At 37.8% G+C, this 24,178-nt stretch overlaps 1 protein-coding gene across 1 annotated transcript in view; it reads left to right on the top strand.

Moving 5' to 3' along the window:
• Nucleotides 1–23,295, top strand: part of KCMF1 (potassium channel modulatory factor 1) — a 49,994-nt gene extending 26,699 nt beyond the window's left edge. The window contains exons 4-7 of the mRNA XM_037011992.2: nucleotides 12,934–13,035; nucleotides 14,993–15,167; nucleotides 17,026–17,308; nucleotides 21,192–23,295. Of these exons, the coding sequence (XP_036867887.1) occupies nucleotides 12,934–13,035; nucleotides 14,993–15,167; nucleotides 17,026–17,308; nucleotides 21,192–21,453 (822 nt within the window). The 3' untranslated portion in view covers nucleotides 21,454–23,295. The remainder of the gene's footprint in view (nucleotides 1–12,933; nucleotides 13,036–14,992; nucleotides 15,168–17,025; nucleotides 17,309–21,191) is intronic.
• Nucleotides 23,296–24,178: the final 883 nt, after the last annotated feature.

Genomic DNA, 24,178 nt, shown 5'->3' with positions numbered 1-24,178 from the left:
GCCTTTCTTGCCCTGTTGCTAAAATTTGCACAATGTGGAGTCTTGACCAGTTCAGGAATCTTCACTAAATGCATTCTGGGAAAATTAAAAGCACTCAACCTGCAACACATCCATTTTTGTAGTATTCTTACTATATACCTGCTTAATTTTTCTTCTATAAGGTATACCTTCCCAAGGAAATATTTTAAATTTTTGATCAGATATTAAGGAGTAACCCATTGTCACATCTGATTGTAACTTACCACTGACCTGTCCTGGTTTTCATCTGATCAGATTTCTTGTTTCATAGCTCAAAGCTCTTAAGTCCCCTAGCAGTTCATCCTACTCTGATTTTTTTTTCCAGTGACTAAAAACTAAGGACCCAGCATAGTACACATAGAAAGTCTTGCCTTGATAGCTTTCTGGATATTTTACTTGACATCTGAGTCGGCATATATCCAGCTTTAAGAAATGATTAAGTGTACCCAAAAGAGTCCCCTTTCCCCCTTTATTACTGGTAATAATAAAGTAGGAGATGAGATACAGAATTGTGGATACAGAATTTGGAGAATTTTGGCATATGCAATTACACATTGTATCAACTAATCCCCTAAATATACTAAAAAGAAATTAACTACAACTAAAGAAACATAGTGTGTCCAAGGATATACAGCTACTAAGGGGCAGAACCAGGTGCTTGAATTCAACCAGAGTCCCTCTGGGTTGTAGAGTCCTTTCTTTACCACTGTCCTATTCTGGCTCTGCTTAGCTCTGCTGCTACAGCTATGAGTAATACAGGTTCACTTCCATTCTCATGCTAGTTTGATGCTTAAAGTTGTTATTGGATATAGTTCAAATATTTTGGTAAATTTATATTATGTAGTCCTCAAGCCACATTTTACAAACAGCCCAGAAATGCCCTCATCTTGCACCTTGGGGAGCCTTGGAACATTATTGGCACATTTAACTATTGTTCTTACTTCATTCTTTTTTTTCTGTAAAGGTGACTTTGCTTCCTTTTGACCCAGTCCCAGACACCAGTATGAAGAATGCTGACTTGATTATATCTACATCCTGGTTGTTGTGGAAGCCTTGGAATAATTTTCTCTTTGATTTAATTTGTAAATTTGGGTACTTAACTTACCAAGCTACAATAAGGAGGGGTTTCCCTTATTTGTAAACTAGGCATTCTTCACGTCTTAGCTGATAGGCCCTCATATAGTCCTTTTATCACCCACTGATGCAGGACAACTACCCAGTTTTCCACATCCAAAACTGGAGAATCCAGTAGAAATATAAGTCCTTTCCATGAATGAAAAGCTGGTTATTTATTTTTTAAAACAAGAACCATTCCCCAGCTGTCTTGCCCTTTTTTTTTCCTGGAAGTAAATATTAAAAATTTGTTTCCTCTCTTCTTTACCTCCTCTTTACACAGTTTAAAAATTAAATACTTATCATGTACAAATGGTTTTATGGTCTGTCTCATGTTTGTTCAGCTATGTGCCGTCATCAAGTTCTCAGCTCATAGCTGGGCTTTTGTAGCTTGAGGTCGTGGCCATACTGTTTTTCATATTGGTACTTATGAAATATTTTAAGGAGTTTTCCTTCCCTGTCAGCTCTTAGTCTGCTTGCATGCTGCATCTTTCTCTCTTCCCCACCCTGACATTTCAAAGTGAAAAATAGCCAGCGAGCAAGACTCTTTGATATGAAGGTGCAGGGTTTTTTCTTCTTCAAATCATGTGAGTCACGTCCTAGAGCCAGGATTGGCATTTAGCAGGGCTGGCATTTAGCAGGTATTACATACAGTTCACTATCCCGTGTCTATTCTGAAGGATTGGTGCCTCTGCCATGTCAGTTGTTAAATATTTTGGATGCCTCCTGTACATACGTGAAGTATGTTGTCAGCTCTCATATGTTACAGTTATGTGGAAATGTCTGTGGAATAGTACTCTCTGTTCCCCTCTTACATATCCCGCATTCCCCTAATGTTTTGCCAAAGTCATAGTTAAATCAATTCTTCTGAATTCTGGAGTTTAGAAGTGACTCATGTTGTTTTGGGAGATTATATTCACACAATAAATGACTGTATCTCCTTTTCTATTCCAGTTCCTGTTTTTTTTTCTAAATGCTTCACGTGCTCTCTTGCTTTTCCCTTGGGTTGCCTGCCTCTAGACCACCAGGTTGTACCTTCCGTATAGGACTTCAGGATCTTACTCCTCTAACCAGCATCCTTTGGAACTTGTGGGGACAGGAGGATGTATCACTGCACATATTACTGTCACCATTAGTAAGCATTTACTAATACCTGACAGCTAGTAAGGTCTACTGAAGGCTGATTTTTAAAACAACTGCATAGTCCCTGTCTATATTTTTTTTTGTCTCATACTTCAACTGGGGACTCTTAAGACCCCAACCTAAGGTTTGCCTCTGTTCTTAAAATTAATTTAAGATTACTCAAAAGCTTTTGACTTTGAGGGTGTGGAGGACCCTTCAAAATAAAATACTGCGAAAAATAACATCTGACATGGAATGCATAGTGAAGGTGATTACTAGTTAAAAATTTAAAAAGCAGACTGGGTATGATCTGAGGCATCTTTTTTGGTGAACACCAAATATGGTAAACAATGTGATTTTGAAATTAAGCACATAATTATCATGAGAGTTGATACACTGGGACAACAAACTGGGGTTTCGTTGTGGGAAGAATTAAATGGGCAAGTAACACAGTATGTAACTCTCAAAATCCATCAACCTGGTAGTAGAAGTGAGCAGTAGAGCTCAAATGGAATTGTGTATGTGAATCTGCTGAGGAAGCATTAAGATTGTGAAAGAAACATAGTGGGAAAATGTTTGAACATAAAAAGACCTTTAAGAGTGACTCCTTTGAAGTCTTTCTTAAATCTTACCTTTGAGCCCTGCAGATAAATTAGAAAGCCTTCAGGATTTGTTTATGTTGTTTTTAAATGACATGTGCTTTACCTTTTAATTGATGATATGTAATTAGTCATCTTTCAGTTGTTTAGTAAATAAATCTCTTATAATTTATAATAAAGAACATTATACTTGAAAAAAAAATAAAAGCACTTCATTCATCATCATTTTCTTCTCACTTCTAGAAATCTGTTACAGTGTATTACTCTGTTCATAATTGCAGCCATCCTCTAATAGTTCACTCATGGCAATCTTTTTTGCTTTCTCTTGTTTGCTTGATTTATTTACTCTTTGTTTTCATTGCTGTCCAGAAAAGAGTTTAAGGAAGTCTCCAGCTTTTAGTGATCTTTGTATATGTTAATGATATACTTCTTCCCTTTTAATGAAGACCTAAATGTAATAAATTGAGTTTGAATTTTATAATAGCATAGTTTTATTATATTCCAGTTATATTGATTTGATAAATAAATATGAAGGAGGAAGAATGATTTTAGAAATTTTCCATAGTCTGTCTGACTTTAGACAATAAATCTTTTTGAGAAAAATGATGACATAAAAGGACTTTTAAGTCTTTTTTTTTGTTTTAATGATTCAGAATAATCAGTTTTAGCTGGGAACTTATTTAATATGTAAACAGTTGTTTAGGTGTCAATTAAAAGAAGCCATAGAGCACAGAATAGAAGTTACCATCATTGTGGCATTTTATATATAAATATTTAGATGCATTTGCTCTGTAAATTAAACCAGCAGAAACTATTAGATCAAATATATTACAAACCAGAATAACATGATAGATACGATTTATGCATGAAGACTGGCAAGTGACATATTTTTTAATTGTCTGTAGAACTGTTAAATCTTGACTACCTCCAATATCTTTATTTCATTGAAAGACCACTTTAATAGGTAGATATATAGAGCTAACTTCCCAGCATATGTATTTCTTATTAGGAGCCGTACCAGTGGAATGAGCCACAATTTTTACAAATCTTGTATGTAATACACTTTTAAAAATATTATAATTACCCATTTACCCTTATAATCAGGTAAGCATTTAAAAGCCAAATACTTAAAAGAAAAAAATAAGCTTTGGTTGACTGTTACTGCTTATGTTTTTCTTATCAAAGAGTGTAGTTGGATGCTGTCTGCTTTTCTGTGAACTATCAACAGTATTTTATTTAATAATGGTGGAGAAATACACAGAATTTGAAAAATACAGTTGGTGTAGGCAACCATATTGCCCCTACTCAACTGCATTTAGCTAGAGATTATAGAAGATCAGGATTTGTTACTTTTACCATTTGTACTTTTCATTACTTTTGATTCAAAACATTTTCTGTTTTATAAATAATAGTTACTTTGAGCACCTTTACTTGTTTAAAATCAGATAGTACTACTTTTTATTTTAAGGGTGATACAGACTTTAACAACATCCCAGCAGATTTTTTAGTTGATAGCAGGGAAGGAAATGATAGGAGACACTTTGGGGATTAGAGATTTATTCTAGGATAATCGTGTGTGTGTGTGTGTGTGTGAGTGAGTGATATAACATTTTTAAAGATATTTCTATAAGGAATCAATTCCCTTATATGATAGGAAAACCAAGAGAGTTATCTCTTAGATTATTATGAAAATGACATAATAGTAGCTTTTCCAAGGTGTCCATGCCTAGTATTTGAGAGTATGTTGTTACCACCTTTGGGTAGGATTTTCATTGCTCTGTACTTCCCTCTGTGTTGAATTAATCCTGTATTTGAGGGTGAACAGGCAGCTCTCAGAATGGGAAGCATGCTTAATGTGAAGGGGAGTGCTGGGTATGATATCCAGCAGGTGTTAGAAACATTCATTTTGAATTCGTTTTTCTTTGGCTACTGATCTGGTTTCTTCTTTGTCCTGTGAAATACTGGTTTGTCTAGTTCATTGTCCAGAGAGCTAATTTCAAGTCAGTGCACAGAAATGTTTTACAGGGCCTACAGAAAGATTTGTAGGAATGGTGGTATTGGAGTAAATTAAAGATGGGAGCTGTCTGGCAACTTTTGGCAAATTATAAGGTACCCTGAAGTTCTTTAAGGACTTTACAGCCATGTCTCTTCTCCTACCACCCTTTCTCTTCCCTTCCTGCCTTCAGATTTTACAAAATGCTTAAGAAAGTTATTTGAAGATGCTAATCTCAGTAGTCATAGCCGAGATCATTTATTTCTAGGAAGCTCTACCAAACTCGGGCTCCCTTGACAAACTAGTTATGCCTTTAAGAAAAACAAGCTTTGTATGTTGTATGTCATTGCTGGACTTTAATTTAAACTCATTATAAACAACATACACCCACTGAATTAGGTAGAGTTCATTTTAGATTCTGCATGAAAATTGTTTCTCGCTTTTGGGCACTGCTCCCCTACCTCTGTCCCCCTGCAGCTTTCAGGTTCTTACTGCTACCTTTAAGCAATAAGAGGTTCCCATTTCTTTTTCTTTCTCAAAGTCTACATGTAGACCCTTCCCCACGTTAGACAGAAAAGGAGAACTTACACTGGCGTTTGTCTTGTAGATAAGCATGGATAATCACAGCTAGAGTGAATTATGGGCAAGATAAAGAAATGGCACAGTTCTGACTCCTTTGGAGTTGTTTTTCATTGTGGCTAAATTACGTTTTTTCTAGTTTTGTGGATTCACGGGACATTAGCATATACAGATAATGTAAATTTCTGTCTGAGAAACCTGTTTAAAACCAGAACTTAATTCTTTAGGACTTTTAAATCATGTATAAAATTGCAAGAAAATTAAAACTTTTGTATATAAAAACTCCATAACATTCCACATGCTGCTCTTCAGAAGCAGGAGACAGGTTCAACCTAAGCATTAAAATAGGGAGACTGGAACTGAGGAGAGAGAAAAATAAATTCAACATGAAGTAAGTCATCCTTAATTATTAGTTAGTTTCAGTGCTCCACTGCACAACAAAAAGTTGGATTTTAATCGATCAACAGTGTGCTCACTCAAATCATGAAAGGACCTATGTCTGTATTGGCAAAATGGATGACTAATGTTCAAGTAGCTACAACTCAGATGGTTCTAGAAGGCTGAAAAGCTGTTTATTGATCATGTAACATAAAATTTTCACTAGTGCTTACTGTATTCACAAAGCAAAACTCCAGTATTCAGTCTAATATTCATTATAACTTTAACTTTTTTTTTTTTTGTATAAGGATTGATTTATAATGCATGTAAAGGTTTTTAAGGTTTGTGTTGGATTTAAATTCTAATAGCTCCTTTTGGGACATCTCTTCTCAGTAAAAGAAATTGATTTTAAAAACACACACACACCAAATAAAAAACACCCATTGCAGATGATAAAAAAATCTGCCTTATAGAACAAGCCTGGGATATATCTAGAGCCAGGTTTAAGAGTCCATCAGAAGGGGCTTTAAAGGTTCTCTATTATCTGGCCTCAATTGGCTGATACATACATACATACATACATACATACATACATACATACATACATACATATATATGAATTATACCCCAATTTAAATAAATAATGAGAAATACACCCCAATTTCTAAAAAGAGATGAAATTCATACAAACTCTAATGGTGGCAGGTTCACCATAACTCACTTCTTAATAATTTCACTATGCTTATCTCGATTATTTTTATAACCCAGGATATTAAGTTAACACTGACTTGATACTCAGTAAATACTTTATGAATTAGTATAATCCATAGTAACAAAATTATACAGTATAACAGATTTAACCAGTCAGAACTCTTACTGACTTCACCAGCTCCCCTGGACTTCACATAGCACAACAGGTCCTTTCACTGAAAATCAAGATGCAGTTGTACAGAGTAACACAAGAGATCTCTGCTTATTGCAGTTCCGAAGGTGCCCAGTCTGCAAAAGCACTCAGCACAAGGCTTCACTTGCATGTTTTCATTTAAGCTTACATAGCTTTAATTGTATCATGAAAAAGGAAGACCCCAACTTAAAAAGAAGCTGTATTTTAGTAGATGTGCTTTAAACATCTTGTTTAGAACTCAGGGCACAGTAAGCACATAAGTTGGCAGAACATGCCTGTGGCGAACTTTGATTTCAAAGCTAGCTTAGGAAAACCTATACATAACCTTAGACTAGAATGTTAGTATGTGTTAAGCAACACAGGAAGATTATTTGACTTGAAATTCTGTTTAACTTTCTGTGCTTGTGGTTGGGAAAATTCACATAAGGGTGAAGATGTCAGCAGAGCTTTTCTGAAGTTAGTTGAGCTAGGGCGGTGGACAGGTTCTCCATCCTAATTTTGCTTCAGTACCTATAACTCCTCAGAAGAGCAATACTTTTTAATCTTTCAACCATGATTAACTTCATAGCTTCACCCACAGCTATAATAGAGAAGAGGAGTGAGGAATGAGAAAAGGGGAAGGAATTTTCAAGTAATGACTGGACACAGGAAGATGGAGGCTGCAGAAGGGCTCGTAGGTGAGAAAGTGTGGGTTCCTGAGTAGAAAGTAGCTGAGTTGTCCACTGGGAGAAGGGGAAGGGGAACATTACTTTACCCATTTCTTTGCCCTCATAAGAATAATGTCAGAAAAAAAAGCTGTTCTAGATCATTCCTGGGTCAGTTATTAAGGACAACTTGGAAAGGGAAACACTAGCTTTTCTCAAGACAAATATTCATGATTTCCAAATAGTAAACCAAGAACATTTACATTTAATATGTAAAGTGTGCGATACTGCTTTCTGAAGTCATCACGTTCTTGGATGTCAGCCTAACAAATTTAAAACATGGCCTCTGCCCATACAGAGTTTATGACTTGTCTAGAAACCAAACTAGCTCGTCTGACACAGTGCGTGTATAACGCAAAAAGAGTCAGAGAGGCTTTGTGACTTGAGGTAGGCCTTGAAAAATGGGTGTGATTTCAAAAAGTGGACAGACTGGGAAGGAATGGTATTATTCAGAGGAAAGAGACAACATGAACCAAAACATGGTGTTCAGAAAGAAGGTGGGAGGGGTGGTGAGGCGGTGATTGTCGTAGGAGATGGTGGGAAATAGAATCGTATCAGCCAACTGTGGCCAGATAATAGAGAATCTTTAAAGCCAGAATATTTGTCCCCTTGGTTTGGTGGACAATAAAGAAAAGTTTTGGCACCCAAACAGAGGAATGACATTACTTTCTCTATCATCCTGCCACCTAAGCTATAATTTGGGAAAGGAAGAATGGGGTTGGGGTAGGGTTTGAGTGATTATGTAGTTTTTTTAAAATAGGATGAACCTACCTAGTCATGATGATTATGTGGATAAGCATGAATCACAACAAGGGCAGAAATTACAAAGAAGCTGTGTTGCCCATTATAAGACCATGGTTACCAGAGAAATGTGGTGAACATATCATGTCACCAGAAAGTAGCAATAGAAGACAATGCAGGGAAATCAGTTTTTGAACAGATACTCTCAAAAGGAAAATGTTTCTCTTGAATCTGAAAATTAGTCGTATAAAATAAATTTATCAAGTCTGTGATCCAGAAACCTGGTCAAGAAATGTCAATTCCAAGGCAGTTATTTCACTTGAGGTGTTTGTTGTTAACTGGAAGCATGTTACCCCAGAATGCGAGTTCAGGGGCAGTTTCCTGTGGTCTGAGAAGAGGATGCATCAAAGTGGATCAACCTCATGGTGAAGAATTGGCCTAGCTTCTCAGCATCTGCTGACTGATTGTGGTGAAAAACCAGGTTCTCTGTCATGCTGCAGACTAGCTTCAGATAAAGCCAGGTTATATGCTGGATCAGACAGGCAATTTTTTTTAAATATATTTTTCTGTAGCAGCAAACAAAATGGGCAAGAAACTTGTGAAGCCTATCCCAAAAAAAGGAGAAAAAATTCATCACATCATGGGGACTTCACTCCTCCTCTTGTTTCTAAGGCACTACAGGGTCACCAGGGGGGAATGCTGTCTGCTGTGGGTGTAAACGTTCAGGGAAGAGACTGGAGGAAATCCGAACTCCCTGTAGACTGGTTGAGTATGGGGAAGAATGTGTGGAACTCTTGTTTAAAAACAAAACCCAAGCATGCTGATTGTAGACTTTTTTATGGGCATAGCCTGTCACAGAGAAAAAGATTTGTAAATTCAGTAGTGACTTGATATTTACACCAGAAAGTATGTTCTAGACATTAGTCACCACCTGTGTTAAGGTTCTGCACTGGCAGCCGTGCACTGGGATCATGTCGAAAAATGGAAGCTCCATTATGCTTTGGCACAAGATATCATTTTAGTACATTGGTAAAGGCTTCCAGAAGGGCTGCAGATAAAAAGTAGGACAGATGGTGACCCTCAGTGGCAGGATGATGTAGAAGGGGAAGATTTGAGTGATAGCAAAGACAAGACTGAGAATAGCAAGGCCGTTTGTGAATAAGAATTTGGGGGAAGAAGTAGTAAGTACCAACATTTGGTGTTTCACAAAAGAGAGTAAATATTTATTATTTTTCAATGTCATTGTATATTTAAGGTGTATTTGCCAAACTTACCTAATTATAGAAACGTGGGACTCTTGTTAAAATACAGATTCTCAAACTTCTTAGGTTCAGTTTCCAGACAGGCACTCAGGAAACTATATTTTTAACCAATGTTTCAGATGAATTATATCCCTAGCCAAATTTAGGAAACACTGATGTAAGCCTGAAATTCAGTAAGCTTTAATGTTGACAAGCTGTCACAATTTCAAGCTAATGTGTTACACAGAATTTTCTTGTTCAAGTAATAGATACTACTGTGTCATGTGGTATGCAAGTATATAAATGTTAATGCTGACAAACTCATAATTTTAGCGTTAATAGCCTATTCTCTGTGGAATTTTCCTGTCCTGTAAGAGACACTAGGTACCATTATGTGTAAGACATGAACAAAACTAAGCAGTATTTGTGTCCCGCAAGTGCCAGAATGGTCTGTCTTTCCCTGCTCCCACCCCTACCACCACCTCCACCTCTTACCTGTTTCCCCTGCCCCACTTGCTCTCATTTTTCTGTCTTTCTCTTCTTCCCGCCATTACCTCTCAGAAAGTACAACCTTGAGTTACCGAAGTTAACTCTAAAACGTGAATTAGCTTGCCAGCTAGAAAATGTAAAGCTTCAAGGTGCCCAGGCTGCAGCATCTTCCCCTTGGTTTAAATCAGTTTGATATTTCTGTGCCAGCTGCCAAACTAGGCGATTCTCCCCCCAGTAATTCCTTATCTTTGGTAATTCTTTATCCCTAGTCATTATAAAAGCTTGTTTTTGTGTTATTTCTGAAAGAAGCAGTTCTGAGTACCTTTATCCTGTTATCTTCACACAGTTGTTATAATGAAATAAAAGAGTTTTGAGTTACAGGACTGAACTTAATATACAATATTGAAGGATCTTCAATTTCTGTTTTATATTCCCATCTCAAAGGTGCTTTTCTAGTTTGTAGGAGCTCATCAATCTTAGTAGGACATTCTTAGTACATTTGGCATCTGTACTTTCCATTCCTGTCTTCCTTCCAGGAATGCATATTCTCAAGAAGACTTTTCTCATCTAAGACCATTTGCATATGTCTTCAGTGCTCTAAAATTTTTGCAGCTATGTTTGTGCAGTTCAAGTTGTGCATAGATTTGATCTACAAGCCAGTCTAAAAGGAAATATCTTAGAAGATGCTTTTTTCTTTTGGTGGTTATTTTTCAGGTAAAAGTCTTACACATGTAGTCTTACCATATTGTAATAAAATTATACATACTCCAGCATCTGTTCTTTGTTGCAAAGTGAAGAGTCTCAAAAATATCTAAGTTGGCTTGTTTGTCTTATTTTTAACTAACTGGAGGTTGTTCCTGCTTCTCCAAACCTTATTGGTCTTTTTGTTTTAAGCAAGTCTGGTCACAGTTCATAAACAAGAAACAAATCACATTGACCTTCATTTCTCAGAGTTTACAATTTAGCTAGGCAAGATGCAAACACACAAAAAGTCAGAAAAGTGTATCAGACATTACCTGGCAATGTCACAGCACAGGAAGGTAGACAGCAAAACCTAAATTTGTAGTAGAGGGTTGGTAATCTGAAAACTTGTGAACAAATAAAATTGCTTTTGTCTCTGACAAAGAAATGTCCAGCCACCTTTCTGGCAACTTCTAAGACAGGCACACATGTATCTGGTTCTTCATTTGTCTCTCCATTTGTTATTGTGACCTCCCTACTTCTTTTGCACACTGTCATGCTTTAATGTTATTTCTCATGAGCATCTTTAGGTTTTCTTGAGGATGTTCTTAGAGTCCAGATGCACTCTTTTATTGCACTACTATTGCACTTCTCAGATAGAGTGTTTTTTATAAATTGAAGGTTTGTGGTGACCCTGCTTTGAGTGAGTCTTTCAACACCATGTTTCTGACAGCATTTGCTCACTTTGTATCTCTGTTTGTCACATTTTAGTAATCTCATGAAATTTCAAGCTTTTCCATTATTACGATATTTGTTAGCATTGCAACTATGGTTTTAACTTGCTGAAAGCTCAGGTGATGGTTAGCATTTTTTAGCAATAACCTATTTTTTTTACTTGAGGCATATACATTGTTTTTTTAAACATAATGTTGTTGCTACATTATAGGCTACAGTACAGTGTAAACATAACTGCTGTATGCAATAGGAAGCCAAAAAATTCATTTGACTCTATTGTAATATTCTCTTCACTGCTGTCATCTGGAAATGAACCCACAGTATCTTCCTCAGATCAGGACAGCTGACTGGGCATAAGAGGAAGTGGGGACAGATCAGACCCGGGGAACTGCTACTTTCTAGTCATTAGAAGATGAGTATTTGTGCAGGCCCTAGGAATCAGAGCAGCTTGCTTTCCCCTCAGTGTTCCAGTTGTCCTTCCAGTCTCTCACCTTTCCCTTGCTTCCTCATCTCTCTCTCTAGTGTAAGCAGGCAATAAGGGCAACCCATTGCCTGAATTTTACTCCAGGTGAAAGAATTTAGGCATGTGACACGTATTGGCAAGATGAATCACATATCCTATCCTCAACTCTTAGCCCTAGAGAGGCACAAGCCTGAAACATGAGCTGTACATCTCTGGGGCTCCCTTTGGTCATGCTCCTTTGCATCAGACCTTTCTTCTTGGCTCTGTTCTCTAATATTAAACTTGTTCTTACTTCAAGGATTGGCTACCACTCTTAGACCATCATCTGCCCACTTGGATTGCTGGAAGAGTGAGGGCCTTTCCTCTGAAAGCTCCTCATTCTTTCTATCCTTCCTCTGTCCTGCCCCCTAATTCACCACTTCTGTTGAAACTACTGTTACAGAAACAACATTCCTAACCTACTAAGCCTCCCCTGAGCTCTGTGTACCTGTACCTACCACTTTTTTCCTACTTTCTCATTCAGTCCCCTGCCCTTAAGGCCCAAGGGATGTTGGTCTTCTACTCCCTAACCTAGACCTAATCACAATCTTATGTCCTACCTTCTATGTCCTTTCCCCTTGGAAGTCCCATTCATGAATTTATAGAGTGCATTTACATATTATCAGTAATCATTGTCTGTCTTAACGTATCACATTCAAAGTATACAAGTTTATGCAGTTGCATTTTTGTAAGAGCTTTGCTTTCTTATTTAAAGATTGGCTCTCAAGTCAGTCTTTGTCTTGGGAAAGCTATGTCTTTACCATTAAAGACTGGACTTAGTCAGACATGAATGTGCACTTGGTAGCATATTTTTAAAAGTTTTTATGGAAACTATTTTGCTAGACTATGCAAATGAGTGTGCCAGGCTGTTAGAAGGCTTTGCCAGAGCTCAAATTTGAACTGTCTGTGTAGAACTGGTGCATCTGACCCTGAGAGACTGTTTAGTTGTGAAAAACAACTTTGATGTGCTATATCTCTTGTTCAGGCTTCCACTGCTTTTCACTAGTTCTGTATCTACTGTGTTTTTGCCTGATTAAAACTTGGTAATGTTAAAACTTAGAGTAAAATATTCATCCAGAACAATGTCTGATCAGGGTTCATCTATTAATGCTGCTTTCTTTACTTCTATTTCAGATTTGTCCGATATGTGCAGCATTACCTGGAGGCGATCCTAATCATGTCACGGATGACTTTGCAGCTCATCTTACACTTGAACACAGAGCCCCTAGAGATTTAATATCCTTTCAAGAGGCAACAAGGGAAAGAGTTGTTGATAATTTTTCATTTTGTTATTTTGTGTGTGTGTGTGGTTTTTTTTTTGTATCATTAATCTACAATTACGTGAGTAACATTATGTTTACTAGGCTCCCCCCTTCACCAAGTCCCCCCGACAGACCCCACTACAGTCACTGTCAGCGTAGTAAGATGCTGTAGAGTCACTACTTGTCTTCTCTATGTTGCACATCCCTCCCCATGCCTCCCCCCCACATTATACACGCTAATCATAATGCCCCCTTTCTTTCCACCCCCCCATTATCCCTCCCTTCCCACCCATCCTCCCCAGTCCCTTTCCCTTTGGTAACTGTTAGTCCATTCTTGGGTTCTGTGATTCTGCTGCTGTTTTGTTCCTTCAGTTTTTTCTTTGTTCTTATATATCACATATGAGTGAAATCATTTGGTACTTGTCTTTCTCTGCCTGGCTTATTTCACTGAGCATAATACCCTCTAGCTCCATCCATGTTGTTGCAAATGGTAGGATTTTTTTTCTTCTTATGGCTGAATAATATTCCATTGTGTATATGTACCACATCATCTTTATCCATTCATCTACTGATGGACACTTACCTTGCTTCCATTTTTTGGCTATTGTAAATCATCTACATCCATTTTTGTGAGACTCTTTTTTATGAGTCTCTAGTTACCGAAAGAAGATTAAAATAAGCAAAATATAATAAGAGAAGGCGTATGTGACATTTTAGATTCCTAATGAGTAGTACATTATGTTCTAGAAAACAAAATGTTGGCATAACAGTTATCCTGGAAACTTACTAATTTGTCAGGTATTTCACATGCTCTTAGGGTAATTTTGTTTGACATGGGGGAGTGGCTTCTCTCCAAGCCTCTTAAGCTTCAGAACTTTTTATTTTTTACTATCAAATGGAACTCTTCCTATAGTGCCCTTTTTTACACCCAACTGCTTTTTAAAAACAAAATGCAGTAACCATAACATCACATCCTGTAGAACCCAAGCCACCATCATGAATACCACAGTGAAAAAATGCACATTATGGTAGTTCCTGAGGGCTTAATGGAGCCACTCACTCTTATCCTAAATCACTCCAAAACCATCACCCACAAAACTGGGAAGCCAGCAAAAAAAACTAATCTGCATTATATAGCTATTCTGTTTGCTGCTTTGAAAGAAACTTCTTTCCTACTATAATATTTGGCTTTTCTACACACATTTAGTGTATGAAAACGAGGTTGTCTTTATGAGTTTTGGTGGCCATTTGCTACTGGAGACCTTCTTCAGTTTGCCTCACATTTAGCTGTATAAGATGGCTGAGGCAGCTGGAAGTTTGACATAATAAATGTGAGGTTACTCGCTGTGTGTCCACTTATATAGGAAATTCAGATCTGGTTTTCTGATTAGCAGCACTAAAAAGAATTTGAAGGTAGATTAGTAACCAAAAAGGGATTCTTTTACTTTGAATTTATATTATTCATGCTCTTCCTTCTCATTAAATATGGTAATTGAGATTTGATTAGCTTATGAATTAGCACAACTCTCCCAGATATGAAAATTGGTGCTGATTGTTACTTCATTATAAACATGAAATTCAATACTGAGACGAGGGTAAGAGGATGTCTCCCCTCAGGTATCTGACCAGGCAATACCTTCCACCTCGTCTGGCAGTGTTTCTCTGGTTATTATAGCTGGAGCCTAGCAAGGAATTTCTTCCCACCTGGAGAAACTTTCTTGCCCTTTAAACATACACACACAATATATACATGACTCATATTGCTTTAGAGTTACTAGCCCTCATAGATGTGATATTTGCATTCCAAATTAAATGTGCTGTTTTTCAATGCTTACAGTTTAGGAAAATCTACATGTCTATCAAGGGCTCAAGTGGTGTATTTTTTTTCTTTCTGTGAAATACTTGGATTCTTTTCTTAACTTTGGAGTTATGATGAGTCGAGTGGTGTTCGACATGTACGTAGAATGTTTCACCCTGGCCGGGGATTAGGAGGTCCCCGTGCTCGTAGATCAAACATGCACTTTACTAGCAGTTCTACTGGTGGACTTTCTTCTTCTCAGAGTTCATATTCTCCAAGCAATAGGGAAGCCATGGATCCTATAGCTGGTAAGTTAGTTTCACATTAATAAGGGAAATGGCCAGGGAGGGGGCTCCCTATAAAATTTTTGGGTGGGATTTGTGGTTTTAGTCTCTTATCATGCTCCTATACTCCTTCACAAAATTCTCACAAATTTTATAAGTATAAAATACTTCAGAAGAAGACAACATATGTAATTCATATTATTTTGGCATTTCTTTAAGGACTTAGATGCATACAATGGTAAGAAATGGCTCTATGTTGTATCTGTGGCCTCCATTGAAACCCAAGAAAATTATAAAAGATTTCAGAGTTGATGGACCAAAATTCCATGTTTCAACCTCCACAAGTACACAGATAAGAAAACTAATCAACAAAACTAAAAAATTAAGCATTCTCATGGAAGAAAGTGAAGTTGGAACTCTGTCCTTGCCTTGTTGTAGAACATACTCAAACAACATGTTTTAATAGCTTAGGAAAATCTTACTGGAAAAAAAACCTAATATTTGAACATGTAGTTCTTAGCTAAGTCACTGAGTCTAATGCATGGTCAACCTGGGAAGCCAGCAGCAGAGACACGGGTTGGGAATCAAAATAAGTTGTCAGAAATCACTGTAGCCTGAGACTCTGAAAGATGCAGCAGGTGCAGACAGGTAGTCTTACCTGGCTGGGAGGCTACACGGTTAAGAAATGTGTGCACGTGGTGGGATGTGTGCCTGGAAGCCATGATGTGCCCCGCACAACACCTTGAAACACAGATAAGTATAAATCTGTGGTGGAAACTAGGAATCATGTTATTCATAAAATGTTGTTTTAAATGCCTATTATAAAATCTTAGTTACAAATGTACTTTGGACATTTGGATGCTCAATAAACCAAATAAATTCAGTTTGGGGGATTTTAACATATTTCTTCATCCAAAGGAAATGTTTTACTTGCTGTCTTTGGTGGCAGGCTCTAATTCTGGGAGCAAATCCCAAAATTGAGAAGTTCTCTCCATTACATCAATTTTTTTCTGTCAGTGAAAATTATTTTAGTGATGGAATTGAGAGAATGGCGTTTAAGGACCTCTGGGATAAAACAACAGTAAGCAAGAAAACAGAAATGTACCTTGTTAATGAGTTTTAATGATGAAGAGCATTTGCTGACCTGGGAATGTGTGCAAGGCAATCATCAATTCCACATAAGCAAGACAGATTTTCCACGTGGGAAGAGGCAGTTACTGCACCTTACTTAGATGAAAACACAAGGGCAAGCCCACACGCTCCTGGTGAGTACGAGCATCCGGATCATAACAGGCCACTGAGTAGGTGTACAGTCAGGAGCCAGTTAGCCTTACTGAACCTCACCAGTGTTACTCTGGCACTTTGAAGTGGCAGTACCAGAAAGTGGCAGAGAGAGTATGCAAGGGACACAGAAATAAATGATCCAGGTCTCTCAGGTTTAATTCTAATAATTCAATCAAGTGCCTACTATGTGGCAGATAACTGTTCTAAGAGCTGGGACTATTATAAACAGTGGAATTGATCTCTGCTTTCATGGAGCTCATGTTGATAGTATGATTGAACCAATAGGTGCCACTTTATAATCTACTAAAATATGGAGAGAAAGTATAACTAAATTAGTCCCATGAGAAAATAACTTTTTAAAAACTTTCTGTTCTGTTTTGCTTAAAGAGAACTGCAGGTAGGTTAGTACTCCTATAGTTTACATTCTCCATTCACTACAGCTCTTGCCTCCAGGAAGCACTGTGAAAGGTACTGAGCTGCAAGCTGAAGCTCTGGGTTACTATACCCGCCTATTGATCATTTTTTTAATGATCCTCTGGTAAGACAGTGAATCTGCAGTATTCACATGGGTATTAACCATCTTCATTTCCATTGGCAGAGCTTTTATCTCAGTTATCAGGAGTGAGACGTTCTGCAGGAGGACAGCTTAATTCTTCTGGCCCTTCCGCTTCTCAGTTACAACAGCTGCAGATGCAGCTGCAGCTGGAACGGCAGCACGCACAGGCGGCCCGGCAGCAGCTGGAGACGGCCCGCAACGCCACGCGGCGCGCCAACGCAAGCAGCGCCACCACCACCGTCACACAGTCCACGGCAACTGCCAACCCAGCTAGCACAGAAAGCACTCAGCAGACTCTCCAGAATTCCCAATTTCTTTTAACAAGGTAGCTCACTTATTAGAACTTTACTTGAGAAGTAAGGTTTTATTTTCACTACACAATCTGAAATGATCTGATATGAGTCTTATATATGTTTTAAAAGACTGCCTTTTGATCAAGCCATTAAAACTCACAGAGGTCTAATAAAAACTGCACATTGACTGTTTCCCCAAGAATATGAAAAACAGTAACTAGGTAAAGTAGGAATGCTGGTGGTCTTGTTCTAACAGTTTATCATCATCTAACAGGAACTTCTTTTCCATTTTGCCCCATAAAACTTAATCACCATGGCATTACATATTTGGGACATATTAGGTACATTTATCATAATTAACATTACTTTCTTTTTTATTGCCAATTTCAGTTTCCTGCAAGAGAGAATTTCATAACATAGTGGTGATTTTTCTCCTGAGAATTTCTAAAGAAGCAAGGTTTAAATTCTTATGGTTGGCACACACAAAAGTAACTATTAAAAAAAGTTTCCATGGTGTAAAAAATACTCAGTAAATGTCTCTCAGTAAATGTCTCTACTGGATGGAGTAGAGTTCTTACTTGCTTCTGAAAACGACTGCTAGCAACTGAGTATATTTGTCTGCCAAAACCTCACTGGCATTTTATGTGACATGTAAGAATGGAAAGGATTTTAAAAGTCATGATGATGAGTGCTTAGGCTCAGCAGGTAATGAACCTGGACTAATAAGGGTTTTTAGTGGAATGAGAGGAAAAGAAAGTAAAAACTATAAGATGAAGAAAATCAGTGTAATCTATCAATTACCTCCAAAATGTAATGTGTGTGACAATTAGAATGTTATAAGAAAATACTATTTCTATATATATTTCTTTTATCTCATTCTTTAAAATATCTCTGTTAGTACAGTGGCACATATGAGTACTTTTAAATAATATATTGTGGGTGCAGAAGAAATGTTTGTGTACCCTTGTAAACAGGACCCCTGCCTAGAGCCCCAGCTTTGCCACTTAGTAGTTTGGACTTAAGGCAAGTCACTTAACTTCTCCAAACCTCCAAAATATTTACAATCTATATTCCATGAGTTTTGTCTCTATAGAGAGAATTTTGAGAATGAAATGAAATACTGTCACGTGTATGGCCTGGCTCACTATCAGGCTTGTAATATAGCCAAGTTATCATTTGTTATAGATATAAAGGGGAAGTTTCAAGCAGGAAATTTACCTTTGGATAATCTCTGCAAAGTCAGTAACTCTTCTGGTTATTACCAGAAAATGTTGCTGCAACATAAAGAAATCACAGAGCCACAGATGATGGATCCACCGTGCTGCCATGTAACCTTACCTGTAGGGACAGACTAACTTGCTAGATCTAGGTACCCCCCTCAAAAAGGAGACCTACCAAAGAGCACATCCCCTGAGGGTTCCTTTACCTCTGGGTGGAATGAATGTCTTGCTAGTGCCCTTTGGAAAAGACATCTTTCCACCCTTACCCCTTTTTCTTTCTCTTTTTTTCAAACCCCAAACTCAGTGGGCTTGATCTGGGAATTTTCTCTGTGTAGTTATTTGACACTAGACACCCAGCTCCTGGGGCATGGTATTTGTAGCCTCTGAGTGCTTTCCTTGGATTTTGGCTATAGCTTCCTGAAAGCCACCCTCTGTCATCTGATACTGTACATTGCTCAGTACCTTGCAACTTGCAAACCACTTTCCACATCTTCCATTGGATTATTTGATCCTGGCTTATGACTTAGATAAGGCAGTATTTCCCAAAAAATATTCCCTGAAACTTTATATATTCTAAGGAACATACGTAGTTACTTACGTTCAATTTTTTTTCCCTACTGAATAAGTTTGGGCAAAACTAAGAAACAAAATAGTTTATTTACTGTTGGGCTTCTCAGAACTTCAAATACATTAACATGCTTTGTGAGTCCTCAAGAGGAAAGCCTGGTTTCAGGTTGAGCAGCTATTAGGTGATTATGTAGGGCTCAAGCCTTGTCTTTGGTCTCTGACCAGGGCAATTCCTGTTCATGTTGCCCTGGAACTGATGGTCAAGACACAGCTTCCTTGGGGTCCAAAGTCACTGACCTTGTAGAAAACAGTTGCTAAGTACCTTTGTCAGATGCTAGTCTTTGGTGATGAAGCCAGCTTGTTTTGCTAATAACCTCAGTTTGAAGATCCTTACAAGCTTCACGGTTACTTCTAGTTCCCAAACAAAGTTTGGCCCATCAGGAAATCTAGCCCTAGTACCAGATTTTGTCTACTCCTTAGAAATGAAATATTTTCCCAGTTATTTCCTAAAAATTGGAGCAGTAATATTGGAAGTACATGCTCTCCAAAGGGCTAAGGGCCTCAGTCTGTGTTTCTAGTTGGACTGCTGACTGTGTACATAGTGTTCTGTACATTCTTTATCTTTCTCTAATAGGTTTGTCTTGAGATATTTTTTTCTTTTCCAAAGCAAAGGACGTGGAATGTGTCTCAGTTCTTACATTTTTATAGTTTTTGATTGAAAATATGTAATCAGTTGGTCAATCTCCTATTCCATTAGATACTTAGTGATATTCTTAGTTTGGTTGTGATCATAAACATCATCAATCCTTTCCTTCAGTGTGGATTTTATGGCTTTTATGTAATTAGTTTCCAGATCCTTTGCTTTCTTTCAAGTTTTGAAATTTAGGTCTTTTAATTTGTTTTCTGGGCCATCGATCTAATCATTCAGTGGTTTTGACTTGACAGCTATGAGATTTTGGCAAGTCATTTAACCTCTGCTTCAGTTTCCTCTTCTGTGAAATGTTGGTAACAGTGGGACCCAGCTCATAGCTGCTAAAAGAGATACACAAAAGCACTTAGAACAGAGCCTGACCCATAGAAGGAGCCTGGTCTGTGCCCTGCCCTGTTATTTGGGATGCCCCTGTGCCTTCAGCCTAGGCAGGACAGCAGAGAGCAGGTGCCTGCTGGTTGGGGAGCACAGGCTCTACGGGCACCTGGGTTCTCTGGGAGAGACAACTGTTGTTCGTGCCTTCTTCTTCACTGCCACCACCTTCTCCGTGGTTTGGTGCTTTTCCTGACCCGAGTGCTCCATCTGGTTTCCCTTTTTTTGTCTACTGAAAATGTAAAGAAATCAAATCAGTACTGAATTAAAGCAGAATTTTGCTTAAACCATTTAACAGGTTAGTAAGAATTCAGCTCTCAACATCTCTCCTGTCTTCATGCAGAATGAACCAAATTTCCCACCATAACGCAGATCTCATAGTGCAAGTGTCAGATGAGCATATGGGCCAGGAGACTGCAGGCCAGCCCTGCTTGCCCAGTCCGTGGGAGGAGAAGTGCATGAGTGAGTGAGTGAGTGAGTGAGTGAGTGAGTGAGTGAGTGAGTGAGTGAGTGAGTGAGTGAGTGAGTGGTGTGCCCTCTCAGGCTTTGGGACATACCTTGATTTCAAGAAGAATTAGATGGAAGTAATAGATAAAATTAGGAAAACTTGTAGGATTTTCTTTCTTTTGAATATTCTAGTTATTATAGATTCTGTTTTTGTGACTGGGGTTGCTACTTTTCCTCTTTTTATTACCCACAGGTGAAATTCTGGTTAGGGAAATCACTATTTCCCTAAGCGTATTATTACCTGTGAGAAATTTTGTTTTCCTGAGAAAAAATTTTTATAATTTTCTCTGAGGAAATACGTTTTTCTCACTGATTCCAAGTAAAGCATAGATTTGCACCTCAGAGTAACTGTTGCTACAAGTGTGAGGAATTCATCTCAGCACAATTAAGGTGATAAATTAGAGCAAGATGTTCCAATAATAGTCTCAGATTCTGAATTTTGCCACCCGTGCTTGCACAGTGTGTAGGACATTGTCAGAACTGACCGTGTCATTGTTCATTGACTTTTTACCAATAAGGTCTTTTCTTTAACTCACACAGGTTGAATGATCCTAAAATGTCTGAAACAGAGCGCCAGTCCATGGAAAGTGAGCGTGCAGACCGCAGCCTGTTTGTCCAAGAGCTCCTTCTGTCCACTTTAGTGCGTGAAGAGAGCTCGTCCTCGGACGAGGATGAACGGGGGGAAATGGCTGATTTTGGTGCTATGGGCTGTGTAGATATTATGCCTTTAGATGTTGCTTTAGAAAACCTAAATTTAAAAGAGAGTAATAAAGGAAATGAGCCTCCACCACCTCCTCTTTGATGACATCCCTGTTCGCAGACAATGTCCTCTGTGCTGTATTTGCCAATGAAAGTGGACAACAACTATCTTGGGTTTGTTTGGTGATTGTAATTTCAGGTCTGTCACTCTTGTTTCATTGTGTACATTCAAAAGGAAGAGAGGAAATATATATGATAATCATTTCCACTTAACTAATTTTTACTTCTAGCAGGTAAATGTAGGTAGCAGTGCAGGGGTGATCTCTGCTTCCTGTTCCTTGACATGCAAAAGGCTCTCCTAATATTCCACATTCAAACTGAAGAGGAAAATTGAAATCTCTAATGAAGCTGCTGTGTGTATTTATGAATATTAATGAATAAAAACTGCTTGGATGGTTTACCTTAACTACTGCATGAGGTTTTTTGCAGTGTGCATGAGTTTTAGTGACCTTGTTATTTAAAATATTAAATACAAGGAGTAAAACTTAAAAATACAAGCCCAAAGCTTTCCCAAGCATTATTCAATCGTTACACGGCAGGAGTTACATGACCAAGTAGCTTTTGAATAATGTCCGCCTGAATCACCTTCCTTTGTGTGCCTCCTGCGCACAAAGCCAGCTCTGCAGCGAGTCCAGGGGCCATGGCCAGGTGTCGCTCTCCGCCCTGTGTGACTGTCCTGTGGCCGTGCTAGTCATCCTGTCCGTATGGAGCTCAGCCTGTCTCTAACTCATCTGTAGAAGACACACCAGTAAAGCTACTGTCGGGATCTGCTGCAGGGCATTTGTGTGCCCTAAAAACAAATCCTGTTCCTATTTGTTTAAAGTTGTTACTTTTTGTGGTTGTTTAAATTTTTTTCAATTGTTAAATATGTTTTATTCAGGTGTAGATGAATTTCATTTATTCACTGTTGAACGAAGTTAACCTGAATTATGTTGTCTTTGTTTTTGAAAATCTCACATTCTCAATCATATTTTGCGTTATTTATGTACTTGCTTCATAGTTTGCTGAGACAGATCAGTATCAGGGGAGCCTTGAGGATTTGCCTTCCCAGATTTTTGTCAATACAGTACAACCAAATTCTTAACGCTAACTTGAGCACCTTTTATTTATTGGGTTTTTTCTGGCATAAAAAGTAAAGCCTTTTAATTGAGTCATGCCACCTATATGCCTATATTATTAATCCTATGTGTAAAAATAAAATGTACAGCTTTTTTGGGTTTGTTTGGGGGTTTGAAGGGGCTGGGATATTTTTTATTTTCTTTTTCAGTTTTTGTGCATAGATTTTCACAATAGCTCCAAGGCAGGGACAGCGGGTTTGGGGTTGGGGGGGCAGTTTTTGGAATGTAAATTTAGGACTTTTTAAAAAGGTGCGCACAGCTTCTGATAAATTTATAACTAGACTTAACCTAATCATGTCTTGTTCCAGTTGTCTTTTCTCTGAGCCCTTTTCTCAGTCTCCTCTTTCTCCCGTTGTGCTCTTCCTTTACCGTCTGTTTCTCCGTTTCTCCAATACAACAAGCATATCGACTCGAACACCCTTGGGTGTTCTTCCAAGAACTGTGAAGTCCATGTTCATCCAAACGTAACCAAAAAAAAAGTCACCCCACATGTCTAAAAAAACTGTTGCTTCTCCTCTGAAACTTCAGACTCCAGTAATTTCCAAAATAATAGCTTTGTTTTCTTTAGTCTCTGTGATGGAAAATATTTTAAAGGAAAATTTTACACCAGGCTTCTGGTTATACTAGAAGTCATGTCCAGTAGGGATTTTGTTTTTTTTCAATTGGTTGTTGAGTCGTTTCAAAAACCAGTTTTCAACCTGTGGTCTTTTCAAACACATCTTCTGCACATAAGTCACACATTTCAATAAAGCATTTTCAAGACTGTTGACCACTTGAATTTCTTTGCTGTCGGTAAGTTAGCCTAACTATTATTCAGAGATTTTGTATCTCTAATCCAGTATATATTTTTTCTTTTTATGCTGAAGTTGGAGATCATGGTTTTGTGTGAATGCATTATGTTGGATGTGAGAAACAATAATTGCCAATTATGTTCATCTTTCCCTTTTCTGCATGAGTTCTGGGAAAATGTAACATCTTTCTTTTTAGACATGGTTTGAGGGAACAACTGTAAGTCCTTTTAGGGCAGTTTAATTTAGATGATCAATTTAACACTTGAGAAGACCTAAGGGTTCATAAGATCCCATCTCATGCAGAATACTGTATATTATTTTTTACCAGATATTTTACAAATACCTCACCTCATCCTGTATGTAATCAATAATGATGTATTATTTTAGGGTAGAAAGATGCAGACTATCAATATAAAAAATGTATTTAAGCCCTTCAAATTCTTGTGTCCTTTTTCTTTAGTTGCTGAATTAACGTATTGGAATTGCTGAATAAAAACTTCTAAGACTTTGATGTAGAGGAGACAAGATCGATATCTGAGGCCAAGATCCTAAGTTCTGAGTAGTTCTGTTCTTTGCTCAGTTTTGAGTGTCTGGGGCATAAGTCTGTAGTGCTTATCTTTACTTCCAGTTTGGAAATAATTTAAATCTTTCTGCTCATAGTGTTCTGGATGAAGTTTAGTGTCACAACATACAGAGAACCTCAGAAAACTTACAGTGAAGAGGAAGACCTACAGAGAATGTTTGAAACTATATATATTTTTCTATTTCTGTGCAACTTCTGGGATAGAATATGCAGTGTGTTTAAAAATTCCAAAGTAATTCCTGCTCAACTTTGTGTTTAAGATACCCTTGGGCTTCA

The sequence above is a fragment of the Manis javanica genome, chromosome 1 (genome assembly GCF_040802235.1).
Source record: "Manis javanica isolate MJ-LG chromosome 1, MJ_LKY, whole genome shotgun sequence".
Lineage (NCBI taxonomy): Eukaryota > Metazoa > Chordata > Mammalia > Pholidota > Manidae > Manis > Manis javanica.
Note: the sequence above shows the minus strand (reverse complement) of the source record. Positions and strands in the feature narration are given on the sequence as shown.